Source organism: Chelonia mydas, chromosome 10 (genome assembly GCF_015237465.2).
Source record: "Chelonia mydas isolate rCheMyd1 chromosome 10, rCheMyd1.pri.v2, whole genome shotgun sequence".
NCBI classification, from domain to species: domain Eukaryota; kingdom Metazoa; phylum Chordata; order Testudines; family Cheloniidae; genus Chelonia; species Chelonia mydas.
Window position 1 is genome coordinate 79,406,989 of NC_051250.2, and position 14,694 is coordinate 79,421,682.

Consider the following 14,694-nt stretch of genomic DNA (forward strand, 5'->3'; position numbering starts at 1 on the left):
GGAGGGATAGGATACAGAAGGACCTAGACAAATTGGAGGATTGGGCCAAAAGAAATCTGATGAGGTTCAATAAGGATAAGTGCAGGGTCCTGCACTTAGGATGGAAGAATCCAATGCACCGCTACAGACTAGGGACCGAATGGCTAGGCAGCAGTTCTGCGGAAAAGGACCTAGGGGTGACAGTGGACGAGAAGCTGGATATGAGTCAGCAGTGTGCCCTTGTTGCCAAGAAGGCCAATGGCATTTTGGGATGTATAAGTAGGGGCATAGCGAGCAGATTGAGGGACGTGATCGTTCCCCTCTATTCGACACTGGTGAGGCCTCATCTGGAGTACTGTGTCCAGTTTTGGGCCCCACACTACAAGAAGGATGTGGAAAAATTGGAGAGAGTCCAGCGAAGGGCAACAAAAATGATTAGGGGTCTAGAGCACATGACTTATGAGGAGAGGCTGAGGGAGCTGGGATTGTTTAGTCTGCAGAAGAGAAGAATGAGGGGGGATTTGATAGCTGCTTTCAACTACCTGAAAGGGGGTTCCAAAGAGGATGGCTCTAGACTGTTCTCAATGGTAGCAGATGACAGAACGAGGAGTAATGGTCTCAAGTTGCAATGGGGGAGGTTTAGATTGGATATTAGGAAAAACTTTTTCACTAAGAGGGTGGTGAAACACTGGAATGCGTTACCTAGGGAGGTGGTAGAATCTCGTTCCTTAGAGGTTTTTAAGGTCAGGCTTGACAAAGCCCTGGCTGGGATGATTTAACTGGGAATTGGTCCTGCTTCGAGCAGGGGGTTGGACTAGATGACCTTCTGGGGTCCCTTCCAACCCTGATATTCTATGATTCTGTGTGTGTGTGTGTGTGTGTGTGTGTGTTGCCTTCCTGCTTATTGCTCCCTCTTCTTATTTGTTTCCTGGTTCTTTCTCCCTGAATTCAGTGTTCCAGTTCCTTTTGCTGTCTGTGTGTTCATAGAGCCCTTCTGTGCCTCAGTTTCTCATCTGTAAAATGGGAATACTACTACTTTCCTAACCATGGAGTGGCATGAGGCAGAATTTATTAATGCTTATGAGCTGCTCAGATACTCCACTGTTAAGCACCATAGGTATGTCATTTAATAAAATGCCTCCTTCCCAGAACTCTCCTCTATATCTCCAGTTGTGGATCATCATCTCTCCTAATTTTGGAAAAGCCTCAGTTGGGTCAGACACTTCTGATCCACCATTCCCGCTCTGGCTTTGACTTTTCTAGAAGGTAGATAGTTGCAATTAGCACCTGAGTTTTTTCCCCATTTGTCAGGAATGGCATGGTGTTAAATCATGTTTTTTTCTGCCTTGGGAAAAGTTAGTCCCAGCTTAAGGCGTTTTCTGTGTTAAAAGCTGTTTTGTTAATGCATACTACATTACACTTCGTTTTAGTTACTTATTCAATTTGTGGTTACATATGGCAGTAAATTTGTGTAATAATTTAGGGTTGTACGAATAAAAAGTAAAACTGCAGTGGGCATAATATTAATATATGTAATTATAATACTGAATATTGGAATGTTTGTATACATTTTTGTTTGATATTTTCTCAAGAAGATATACATGTCATGACTCATTTTAGTTTTCAATATTATATATTGAAAAAAGTTGAAAACACTTGATTATAGGAAAATGACAATAATGGAGAGTAGTATGCGTGAAGCATTAAGCAGTCAGAAGCATGCAGTTGCAGTTCCAGTCCAAGTCTGTTTGGCCATGCAGCATTCTGCAGCAGAGGGCCAACTTGATATAGTGGATAGACCACGCTGATTCCTCAAGTTTTAATGGATGTATCCAAAAGTTGAAAAGATGCTTTCTGTGTTTGATGATGATGCTAGATGCTGATGCAATTATTTTTCCAGTTTCCCAGTTTAAACTAGGTTTAAGCTGGTATTTACCAGCGAGCTGTCCTAAACTGGTTTTCCCCAGGAAATTTCCAACCCTGCCACATGTTAAGGATTCACCCGCAACTGTTTCCTTGAAATCAATTGAACCGTTCTGCTTCTATATGTGCTGAACAGTGCTGAGTAAATTCACAGCGAGTTAATTTATACTTGATGAATTTAACCTCTCTTTCTGCTCTCAATATGTCCAGGAGCAGGACACAATTTTTCCTTTCTTTGCCACACCAGTCCTTTCAGAGATGCTGCAAGGTTTATTTGCTGTGTGCAGAGTTTAAATTTCATTTTCTTTCAGCACATTCAAGCCATGTGCATTGCAGTTGTGAAGAGTGTTCCCAGATCAGTATTTATTGCCTGTGTGTCAGTAGTAATGGGCGTGGGAAGTTATGTCCTCTTGGTGTATTAAGCAGTGTCCCATCCCACATAGACCTCTTCCACCTTAAAATTTGCTATCTACAAACAAAACCCAGTTGTTGCAAGGAAACTATGCGCAAAAGGAGCATGAGCAAAGACAAAGAGAAAGCATTAGATGGTCGAGATCAGGATCCTGACAAAAGGAAGAAAGGATAGGAGCAGAATACAGACCCTGGACTTCAGAAAAGCAGACTTTGATTCCCTCACGGAACTGATGGGCAGGATCCCCTGGGAGGCTAATTGCGGGGGAAAGGAGTCCAGGAAAGCTGGCTGTATTTTCAAGAAGACTTATTGAGGGCGCAGGAACAAACCATCCCGATGTGCAGAAAGAATAGTAAATATGGCAGGCGACCAGCTTGGCTTAACAAAGAAATCTTCGGTGGGCTTAAACACAAAAAGAAAGTTTACAAGAAGTGGAAACTTGGACAGATTACTAGGGAGGGGCATAATAATATTGCTCGAGCATGCAGGGGTATAATCAGGAAGGCCAAAGCACAATTGGAGTTGCAGCAAGCAAGGGATGTGAAGGGTAATAAGAAGTGTTTCTACAGGTATGTTAGCAACAAGAAGAAGGTCCAGGAAAGTGTGGGACCCTTACTTAATGAGGGAGGCTACCTAGTGACAGATGATGTGGAAAAAGCTGAAGTACTCAATGCTTTTTTTGCCTCGGTCTTCACAGACAAGGTCAGCTCCCAGACTACTGCACTGGGCAGCACAGTATGGGGAGGTGAGCAGCCCTCAGTGGTGAAAGAACAGGTTAAGGACTGTTTAGAAAAGCTGGACATGTATAAGTCCATGGGTCCAGATCTAATGCATCCAAGGGTGCTGAGGGAGTTGGCTGATGTGATTGCAGAGCCATTGGCCATTATCTTTGAAAACTCGTGGCGATCGGGGGAGGTCCCAGATGGTTGGAAAAAGGCAAATAGAGTGCCCATCTTTTTAAAAGGGAAGGAGGAGAATCCGAGGAACTACAGACCAGTCAGTCTCACCTCAGTCCCTGGAAAAATCATGGAGCAGGTCCTCAAGGAATCCATTTTGAAGCACTTGGAGGAGAGGAAGGTGATCGGGAACGGTCAGCATGGATTCACCAAGGGCAAGTCATGCCTGACCAACCTGATTGCCTTCTATGATGAGATAACTGGCTCTGTGGATATGGGGAAAGCGTTGGACGTGATACACCTTGACTTTAGCAAAGCTTTTGATATGGTCTCCCACAGTATTCTTGCCAGCAAGTTAAAAAAGTATGGTTTGGATGAATGGACTATAAGGTGGATAGAAAGCTGGCTAGATCGTCGGGCTCAATGGGTAGTGACCAACGGCTCCATGTCTAGTTGGCAGCCGGTATCAAGCGGAGTGCCCCAGGGGTCAGTCCTGGGGCCGGTTTTGTTCAACATCTTCATTAATGATCTGGATGATGGGATGGATTGCAGCCTCAGCAAGTTCGGGGATGACACTAAGCTGGGGGAGAGTTAGTTGCTCTGGAGGATAGGGATAGGGTCCAGAGGGACCTAGACAAATTGGAGGATTGGGCCAAAAGAGATCTGATGAGGTTCAAAAAGGACAAGTGCAGAGTCCTGCACTTAGGATGGAACAATCCCATGCACTGCTATAGGCTGGGGACCGACTGGCTAAGCAGCAGTTCTGCAGAAAAGGACTTGGGGATTACAGTGGATGAGAAGCTGGATATGAGTCAACAGTGTGCCCTTGTTGCTAAGAAGCCTAATGGTATATTGGGCTGCATTAGTAGGAGCATTGCCAGCAGATCGAGGGAAGTGATTATTCCCCTCCATTCAGCACTGGTGAGGCCACATCTGGAGCATTACATCCAATTTTCGGCTCCCCACTACAGAAAGGATGTGGACAAATTGGAGAGAGTCCAGTGGAGGGCAACAAAAATGATTTAGGGGCTCGGGCACAAGATTTAAGAGGAGAGGCTGAGGGAACTGGGCTTATTTAGTCTGCAGAAGAGAAGAATGAGGGGGGATTTGATAGCAGCCTTCAGCTACCTGAAGGGAGGTTCCCAAGAGGATGGAGCTCGGCTGTTCTCAGTGGTGATAGATGACAGAACAAGGAGCAATGGTTTCAAGTTGCAGTGGGGGAGGTCTAGGTTGGATATTAGGAAACACTATTTCACTAGGTTTCAGAGTAGCAGCCGTGTTAGTCTGTATCCGCAAAAAGAAAAGGAGTACTTGTGGCACCTTAGAGACTAACAAATTTATTTGCTCAAATAAATTTGTTAGTCTCTAAGGTGCCACAAGTACTCCTTTACTATTTCACTAGGAGGGTGGTGAAGCACTGGAATGGGTTCCCTAGGGAGGTGGTGGAATCTCCATTCTTAGCGTTTTTAAGGCCTGGCTTGACAAAGCTCTGGCTGGGATGGTTTAGTTGAGGTCTCTCCCAACCCTAATTATCTGTGATTCTGATTCTATGTTCAGATTTAGGGGAGGACATGCAGCCTTCCCCACACACACACACTTTTGGCCCAATTACAGTGCTGAAAGCCCTAAATAGCATGGGGTTATTCAGATGATAAATTAGGGTTAAACATATGGGCCTCTTTAATTTTTTCTAAAGTCATGCCAACCAGCTCCAGCTCAGACACAATGGAACCCTGCTGGTCAATAGAGCCAGTTATATGTGTTTGGATACAGTTAGCAGTGGCCTCTCTAATAATGTGGAAAATGCAACATTTACTGTGGCTCCTGTGTATTGGCTGCCTAATCTGGGGCTTCCTGGCAATGCATTCTGGACTGTCAAAGCAGAGCTGGCATGTAACTTTGTCACTTTTCTTTTCGGTTCCCCATTCATCATTTATTTATTTGGAGTACATGGGGATGAAGCACATAACAGAAGTTGTAGGGTTATCCTTTTGCAGGTCATCTTTAACATTAGCATGCAGAGTCTGTATGTAATTATAATTTAATTCAAAACAATGGGAGACCTTTCTTCATGCCAGGTCCTGGGTGATTGGATACTGGTGCTGTATTTGACACCAACCACGCTAACTAGTCAGTGCTTAGGTCAGTGAAAGCTTTAGTGAAGAGAGCAGAGACTTTTTGTTGTCCGTGGTATGTAATAAAAGAAAATTAATCTTTATATTTTGAAGTAGGATTAAATTAAATTAATATGTTAATGGGTAAAACTGCTATAGTGTTCCAGCAAATTATTTTAAGTTTTTCAGACTGAAAAATGTAAGTGAATATTGCTGGCAAATGACTATTGATCTAGAGAAGTGTGTTAAATGTTTCTTGGCAGCCCTATATTACAGTTACAATTTAGTTTAGTGAGAGCTTTTACAAACAACCCTAAAGCAAACTCTTGATAGAAACTATGCTTTTTTCTTTTAGACGGACATCAATACTGTAAAATGTATGTTTGGAAATGGTCTCTCTCTTTATTTTGTTTCATCAGCAGTATATGCAACACATAATTTGTGTTCTGTTAATTCTGCAAAAGTACTGCTTTTGCTCTATAGTTCTAACTCTAAGATAGCATATGGATGGGGAAAGTAAGACTAAGGATAACATGCATTTAGTGTCAATCAATTTCAAATGTATTAGTGTAGCATCTTAGTAATTAACCATAACGCTCAACAAAACTAGCACAAATATTTAAGTCATCACAGTACAAAAGATAAAATATCAGGTTCAACTCTTCTGCTAAATTCAAATGACACGTTTAAAACACCACATAAAATAATAAACAACATGAAATTACAAAAGCTGAGACTAAGTTGACCCGTTTAGGCCACAAAGAAAATTAACTTCATGCAATTCTTTCCTTGTTTTTGCCACCACTAAGGCAAATAGAGCAATTGCCTGTATAACGGACCTATTCATGTTACATAACAAACCTTCTAATTTTTGAACCAATGGTGCAAAAGGCTACTGTGCCAAGATTGAAGATAGCTATTTATTTCTCCAAAGACAATAAAAGTTACAAAATAGTTAGTAATGTGGCAAATCTTCAACCTGGCTGGGCCCACATGGGTCATAAATGGTTATGCCTTTCAGTGCCTCCCTTTCATAGATACTGACTGCCCATTGTTTGAAAATGGAGAGCCATAAAGGCACTCCTTAGCTTTTGCTGCTTATTCAGAATTTCCAAGGTATTACTTGAATTTATAGATGGTCTTTAAATGTGGGAGTCAGGGAGACATATTGGTTGTGTTAACATCTGCCATATTCAATCGTTCTCATATACCTTCAGCGCTAAACTTAATTCAGATGTTCATGATTTTACTTAAATTCCTGACCAAACCTAGTTCCAAAACCGCCCAAGAATGAAGTTCTCCATGAACTTGCAAGAGCCAGGGAAGCTTTAAATTTTACACCTATTAGGCTGTTACTCCAGACATGAGCTTGGCACATGATGTAAATTCATATTGTTCTTGGAATATGTGTCAGTGTGGATTCCACTGTAGGTACACACATGCACAAGTTAGTCTTTTAAATAGCCTTGTCGTTTGGGGCTGTGCATCCTTACGCTTCTATACAAGGTGTAAAGGGTGGGTCAGCCATGGACCTCCTTTGGTTCCCTCTTACCCCCTATGGTTGCGAGAAGGAAGCTGGTGAGTGTCTGACCCGCTAGTTCCTAGATTTGGCTAAATTTCTCAAACTCTTCAATAAAACCCCCACGACTCTTCTGATCCATTGACATATGACTTCTGTGAACGATATCGACCCATCTGGACTGAATGTTCACAGGTCATACCTCCTGTACAGTCTCACTCAAAGTGGCAGATTTGAAACCTGCGGGTTTTAAGCCCTGCCCCTTCTGCAATGGACTAATTTCACTGAAAGATGGGAATAGCAGTGCTCTTTCTGCTTAGGAGTGTCACATGCACTGAGCATGTACAGTGCCTTTCATTCTCCCCAAGAATGCATCGGTTGTGAGACCTGTGGCTGAAGCTTCATCTCCTGAAGCAATATTCAAAGGTTTCTTCAGGTCCTGAGGAAACTAGCTCCAGAGTGCTGATAGTGAACAAGCCAGTTTTATTAAGCAACCCTAAAGATCAGCACAGAGAAGTCAGCATCGAGACAAGACCTGGCAATGGCACAGATGCCTCTGGCACCAAAGTTGACTCCACCAGTGCTGTGGACACCTCCAGTACTTTATTCTGGCATGAGAGAGGTTGCTCCAAATACAGAGATAGGCGTTCCAGGCAGAACTCCAGCGTCTTCCCACAAAGACTGACCACCTAAGGATAAAACTACCGTGCCCAGATGGTGTTGAGGGCTGGTGATGAGCAGCTTGTAACACAGAGGAGGACTCCTTGGGCACTGACCCAGACCATTAGTAAAATCTCTGGTACAGAGTGTGACGCATGTCTCGGTGCTGCCCTTAGAAGAGGTCTACTCAATCTCTCTGTCTCCAGCACATATGTTCCTTCCACTTTTAAGCAGAGAATTCTCTCCTCTGAGATCTGTGGCCAACCTCACAGGAAGGCCTGTCTGCTCTCCTGACAGGGCTCAGCGGTCATTTTGTCAGGAACAGCTTTGGACTGACCAATGCCGATCATATGGCATGCCACTGTGTCCCTTTTGAACTTATTGGGGTTTACCATCCCAGATCTCTAGGAGCTGGTCCACATGACATTCAAGGAAGAGGAAGAGATCATTCTCTCCATCAGCTTCTCTGGACAGGCCACCTATGCCAGACTTCCAAGGGAAAAAAATACCCAGGGGCAGAACAACTACAACAGAATCCTCTTTTGCCACCAAAGGACCAATCATCCTCATTGCCCAATGAGGCCATGTCTTTGGCACTATATCTGGTGCCAGATGACTTCCAGTCATTCTAAGAACTCCTTCTGAGAATTGCTAAGATTCAGGCAATAGAGACTTCCTATCACATATGAGAGAAAGCTTATAAGCCTTTCAATAGTTTGACAGCTCCTGGGGCAGCCAGAATCATCGTCCTCATAAATGGGGAACTGTTGGACCTGGCCATGTGGCAGATGCCAGCCATAATAACACTCACTGAAACATGGGTAGAGAAGCAACACCAACTAGAGTTGGATGAATAACTGTTTTTTCAGTTTGTTGGCAGTTCTGAAAAATAAAAAAAAAATTGATTTGTGTCAAACTGAAACCAGTTGGTTTTTTTTCAGCATTTTCAGTGAATCAAAGATGGACATTTTTTTGTCTGGGATGTTGCCCCAGGTCCTGCAGGACCACACTTGGTGGTTGGACCCAGAGTATATCCAGAAAGGGCTTTCCTTCTTGATCCCACTCCCTGATGATGATAATCATCCCAGACACTTCACAGACAGGTTAGGGTCATCTGCAGATGCAGGGGACCTGGTCTCAGGATGATTTGAAGCTGCATCTGAATGTCCTGGAGCTGAGGGTCATCCAGTGGCCTGCATTGTCGTAGAACTGGACAGCCAACATGTCCTTAATATGCTGTATATACAAGCAAGGAGGCACTTGCTTTTCCCCTTCATGCCGAAAAGCCATTAGACTATGCACTTGGTGTCCTCACCAGGGGCTAACCCTATTGGCTCTAATTCTTCCAGGAGCCAGCAACAACCTGACAGACTTTTCAAGCCAGCATATGGTAACCAACCACAAGTGGTGACTGCAGATGTCCATCGCAGCGCCCATATTTTACCAGTGGGGTATTCCCATGGTAGAACTGTTTGCCTCTGAAGACATTCACAAGTGCCCATACTTCTGTTCCAGAGGAGGCATGAACCTGTGTTTTTTGCCAGACACCTTCCTGCGATGGTGATCACCGGGCCTCCTATACATCTCTCCCGTGACTCCCCTGTTCTCTAGGGTGAAATTAAAAGTCAGAGAGTTGATCCGAAGAGCTCCCTTCTGCCTGAGGCAGTTTTGGCTCTGATCTCTTGCCCATGTTTATTCAGCCTCCCATCCATCTCCCATTCTGCCTGGATGTAATATCTCAGAACCACTGCCAGATATTGCACTCAAACCATGCACCTGACGGTGTGGATGTTGGCTGATTGAACACTGCTGACAGATTGTTCTCAACAAATTCAAGAAATCCTCATACAGAGCAAGAAGCCATCTATTAAAGATCCACTCCTTCAAATGGAAATGAATCTCCATATGATCACTCCAACGTAATCTGGAGCCAGCAGAGGCTCCGAATCTCAGGATCCTCAACTACAAGCTGCACTTGAAACAAGCTGCATTTACACTTAGTGTTTCCATCTTGCAGCTATTTTGGAATGCCAGCTCCAGTACAGTCATACTCATCTTCTCACATCCAACAGTACTGAGATTCCTTAAGGACTTCCTGCTTACTTACCCCGCTGTTAGAGACCTGCCTCCTACGTGGAATCTCAACATTGTCCTCCTAACATTTATGGAGTCTCTGTTTGAGCCGTTATTGGATTGTTTGATTCATCACTTTACCCTTATGACAGTCTTTCTGGTTGTCATCACCTCAGTGTGGAGGGTCTGCAAGCTCCAGGCCATCATGGCCAGACCTCCCTACGTAGCTTTCACAGGGACAAGAGGGTTCTGAGACCACACACTAAATTCATCCCTAAGGTCGTCTTGGAGCTTCACCTGAAGTAGTCAATTAACTTACCCATTTTCTTCCTAAAGCCCCATTCAATGCCAGAAGAGAAGAAGCTACTTTGGACATTTCTTGCTCTGTTATCACAAGACCAAAATGTTTAATCTTTCTCCTCTTGTTTTTTTTTGCTATATCCGGCTGGTTGAAAAGACAAACCATCTCATCAGCGAAAATCTCTAAGTGGATCAGTCGGTGCATCTCCTGTTATCAGTTAGCTAGCGAGCCTCTCTCTCCAGGCATCATGGCATGCTCCACCAGGGCATATATAGTGTCTTTGGCCTGCTTCAGAAACGTACAAGTATCTGAGATTTGCAAAGCAGCAATATGGAGCAAGCCATTGATATTGTTAAACTTTACACCCTTGTCGTGATGGTTAGTACTGATGCCAGATTCGAGAGAGCTGTACTTCAATCGCTAGCTGACTATTGCAGCTGGCGCTCCTCATTCTCACCGTCCAGAGGGAGTACTGTTTGCCAGTCCTGTACAGTGGGATCCATACTGACACATACTTGGAGACAATGGTAACTATGGGTTCTTTGAGGTGTTGTAGTCAGTGCAGATCCCACGACCTGTCCTCCATCCCTGCTTTTTGGAGTCCTCAGCAACATGGTCTTTAAATTGTGAGGGACCTGGGGGAGAGTCATTGCTCCTTATCCTTTGTACTGGAGCACAAGAAGGCACAGGACACATGCACGGCCCCTGACATACGCCACTTATTTAAAATACTTGGGCCTCATGTTCATGAGGCGCATGCACTCCTACAGTAGTATCCACACTGACTTGTGCTGGAGAATTTGCTTAAATGCTACAGGACTTGCTTAGAATGTGTAAAGTGTCTTGGCTACATTCTGCAAAGTTTATCAGGGTCCAGAGTTCTCGGTGTTTCATGGCTAGCCACAGTTGAAAAGTGCTCACGCCAGGGCTGGAAATCAGTTGACCTGAGCTTTGTCTATGCACCTACCACAGACTTGATTGACGCTGTCTTTCTGTGCTCCAGCTTCCCTGTCTGTAAAATGAGGATAGCATCTTTCAGGTGTGGTTGAATATATGTAAAAGTGCTGTAGTATCCTTGAGTTAAAGATGCCTTTATAAGTGCAAAGTATTAGGCCAAGGGTTTTCAAATTAGAGGTCATGAGGTTATTACATGGGGGTCACGAGCTGTCAACCTCCACCCCCAAACCCTGCTTCGCCTCCAGTATTTATAATAGTGTTTAATATAAAAAAATTTGTTTTTAATTTATAAAGGGGGTCGCACTCAGAGGCTTCCTGTGTGAAAGGGGTCACCAATACAAAAGTTTGAGAACCACGGTGCTAGGTGGTGCTGCCTTATACTGTTAGGGTAAATTATTCCTCCTATTCCTTAGGGAATGTGTGTGGCCGAAGTAGGTTCTATAGTCAGTTTAACCTGTGACTAGCTTTTAAAAGTAATTAATTCTGTCCTTTGGCCTCCAGTTTCCTTTCTCTGCCATTTCTGGCTCCCAAGTTCTCTTTCACATACAGACTATCAATATATGCTGTTGATTTTAATTCAATATAATTTACTTGTATTTTATTTCAGAACAGATAATGTTTCTAATGTTTATATTTTTAGCTCATACCTTTAGATATTACACTGGAACTCCAAAAGCAGATTATGTCGGAATTAGAAATCCTTTATAAGGTATTCTTTTTATAACACTTACTTTTAATTACGTTTGTCTGTAGTCTTTATACAGAGGCTTTTTTGAATAGAGTTCTTTTTTCTTTTTACAGTGCGACTCATCTTATATCATAGGATTTTATGGCGCTTTTTTTGTAGAAAACAGAATTTCACTATGTACAGAATTCATGGATGGTGAGTTGACTATTTTGTGTACTCTTAATTGTAAAAAAACATTTAAAGATATATACTTCGAATGTACTGGAGAATATGATCATTTTAAAAAGGATGTTAGAATTACCACTTTACATTAAATATTTCATTATATACAATATTTTTCTGAATGTAATTTCATTTGCTTTTATTGAAAATTTAAACAGAACAGAAAAAAGTGCTAGTTTAATCTGTGTTTTGATATTTGATTCTTCCATGCAATCTGTCTTCACTGACAAAACAGCTGTTCTTTTCTTTTAATGTTTCAATAGCCAAAACAGATTTTCTTTTAAAGAAATCTATTAACCCAATGTCCTGTGTGTTTTCAGTGAAAATTGGTTCTTAATTGCAAGATAACGAATTATTTTCCAACACAGCTGTTTAGCTCTGCTGCACTCAGTTTCCTTTGGAGTGTACCCTTATTTTTTCCAGTCTGAATCTCTTTTAGGCCTATAGTACTCCCTACCCTGTGATCTGGTTCCAGTGTCATTCTGGAGATTTATTAGCACTTTTACCTTGAAATTTTGTGCTTTGAGATCCTTGGATAAAAGGCACTTTCAACAAGCAAAGTAATCTTATTAAAGCGATTTATAATCATTGCTATCCTCTGTCTATCAAGTCTGAGAGTCTCTCTTGCATGACAGATACAGTCTTCCAGTGTCTGGTGCATGAAAACTCAAACATTTTCCAGCATTCTAGTCTTAGTTTTATGTTGTCATTACATCGCTGAAGCAATAATCCATGATGCTCTATGAATTTCTCATGAGCCAGCATTTTCTGGCATAGCTAGGTTTTTTTTACAAAGGTGCAGTTGAGTTGGATATGAAGAAATAGAAGTCTTGCAAGTAATTTATAATATAAATAGTCATGCAAAGATGGCTCTCTCATAGGAAGTTTACATAAAACAGATGTGTGTCAACGACCATTGTTGGCTGCCTTCTTTTCTTTCTTCCATTGAGGATCGCAAATAAAGTCTTTCAGAGTTTTTTCTAGATTTCTGCTCATTACAATAATCTGTTTTACAGTCTAGAAATGATCATTCTTTTTGCGCTTCCCTTTGCTGTTCTGAAGTTCATAGCAACCCATTTACATAGATGAGTTGTGGCTCTGATCTTCTGTAAATGCTAAGTTTATATATATATATATATATAATATATTAATTCAACAAAACCCAGATGTGAAGTTCATTGATGTTCTTGTACTGTACAAACATTGCCCAGTGGGTTTGATTTTCAATATTTGTGTTCTCATTAATGTACTCTGGGGTTGAGAACAGGCTGCTGGAAATTTGTGTACAAATTGGTATTTAAATGTGCATGTCACATGGTGGGCATTCCAAGTAGGGAAATCTTTGGAAATGCTACAATGTGCATCTACTTACAGTCTGAAGATCAGGGTCTATAAGTGAGCAGGCAAATTCAAATGCAATTAAAAAGTGACAGAAGTACCTATTTGTAAATGTTTGCCCTTCTGAATTCTTGTATAAGAACAGTTAACCCTTTAAGATGTGCATCTTTCATAATGTTGCACAACACTGGTATTTACTGACCATGCAAAAGTTACTTGGAATCATATTGGAAAAGAACTCTGGTCCATCTAATGCAGTGTACACTCCCTCTGGCAATGATCTGTAAACAATAATATAAAGGAAGAACAAAACTCACATAATGGGACCTTGTCAAAACTTTTGTTCAAAACTTTCTTATGGCTGCAGGTAAAGATGGAAACATTTACCTCCTAACCCCTGCAAGTGAATAGCCCATAAGCAAGACACTTTTTAACCCCTAGTAACCATTTTTGACAAGCCTTCCTGTCTTGGAATAGTTGTATATAAAGACTTGTGTGTATCCAGTCTCCTCTTTAAAAAAAATCCCATTGAACTGTGTCTCAAAAGTGTCCTATGGCAGTGAATTCCATGGATGGCTGTGTGAATAAATACTTCTTTTGTGGAATAGCTAATCACAGATGGAGCTCTAAGGTTAGCTCGACACTTTGCATCTGTATGTTTGGGGATACTTATGTATTAAGGGGATGCAGAGTAAAAACACACACACAGTAGTATTGGTTCTCCTCTTATGGACTTGAAAGCAAAGAAAACTACGTGAATCGTGGTTTACAAATACTGAAGTGCAGAGCTTGAACTGCTTGACCTGGCTCATCCTGGCACCTGCCAATTGATCTTCAAAATCAATGGGAACATAAAACGAGGCTTATTTGCCGTTTCACTTTTACATCTGTAATAAAAATGCTATTTTACTAAATAAAGATGGTGAAATACATTGTTGGATTGTTTTTATTATCGCTGTCTTCTCTTTGGAAGTGCAGAATACCCACAAATTTCATTGAAGTTAATGGAAGCTGCAAGTTCTCAGCACCTTTAAAGATCAGGCCCTGTTCGTTTAGGTGCCTACATGTGGATTTAGAACCCTAACTTTAGGCTCCCAGTTTTGAACATTGACCACAATTTTTGTCCACTGTGTGCTTTGCACAACAAAAATGTTTGGGTATTCTAAGATCAGTGTTCTTTGTTTTCTTCCACTGCACTGTCTATAGTCAAACTATTCACTTTTTAAGCAAAAGACTTGGCTGCTGATGTGTGAGAGTAGACCATTTTTTTGCAGCGGTAAGTGTACACTGCTCAGTAGACTCATGAACATGAATAAGAATGACCTGAGCCTGTGAGCAGCCTTCCCTTTCTGTGATGAGTGCTCTGAGCCTGATGTGTCATTTGAGATAATTACCTGTGAGATATCAGCCAATCCACAAGCAAGGGTCTAACCAAGGCAGGTGTACAGGTTCCTAATGAACGCAGCCACTGCAGTCTGCTCAATGTTGACACCCTGTTGGGGATGCTCCCTGCTATCTGGTAGTTCTGACAGACTGCTCCTTCCGCTGCTCCAGCTCAAGCTCAAGCACCTGGCTGTCCTGACACTTGACCTTCTATGGTGTTGAATAGACA

The 14,694-nt window shown here is 42.1% G+C and overlaps 1 protein-coding gene across 8 annotated transcripts in view; it reads left to right on the plus strand.

The window, feature by feature from the left end:
• The window catches only part of MAP2K5 (mitogen-activated protein kinase kinase 5), a 195,167-nt gene that overhangs the window by 63,539 nt on the left and 116,934 nt on the right, over window positions 1-14,694 (plus strand). For all 8 annotated transcript variants that reach the window (XR_005226960.2, XM_037910006.2, XM_037910005.2 and 5 more), the window contains 2 exons: window positions 11,475-11,543; window positions 11,636-11,717. Coding sequence is in view for 7 of the 8 variants with exons in the window: in XM_037910006.2 (XP_037765934.1) it covers window positions 11,475-11,543; window positions 11,636-11,717 (151 nt within the window). In the remaining variant the exon portion in view is untranslated. The remainder of the gene's footprint in view (window positions 1-11,474; window positions 11,544-11,635; window positions 11,718-14,694) is intronic.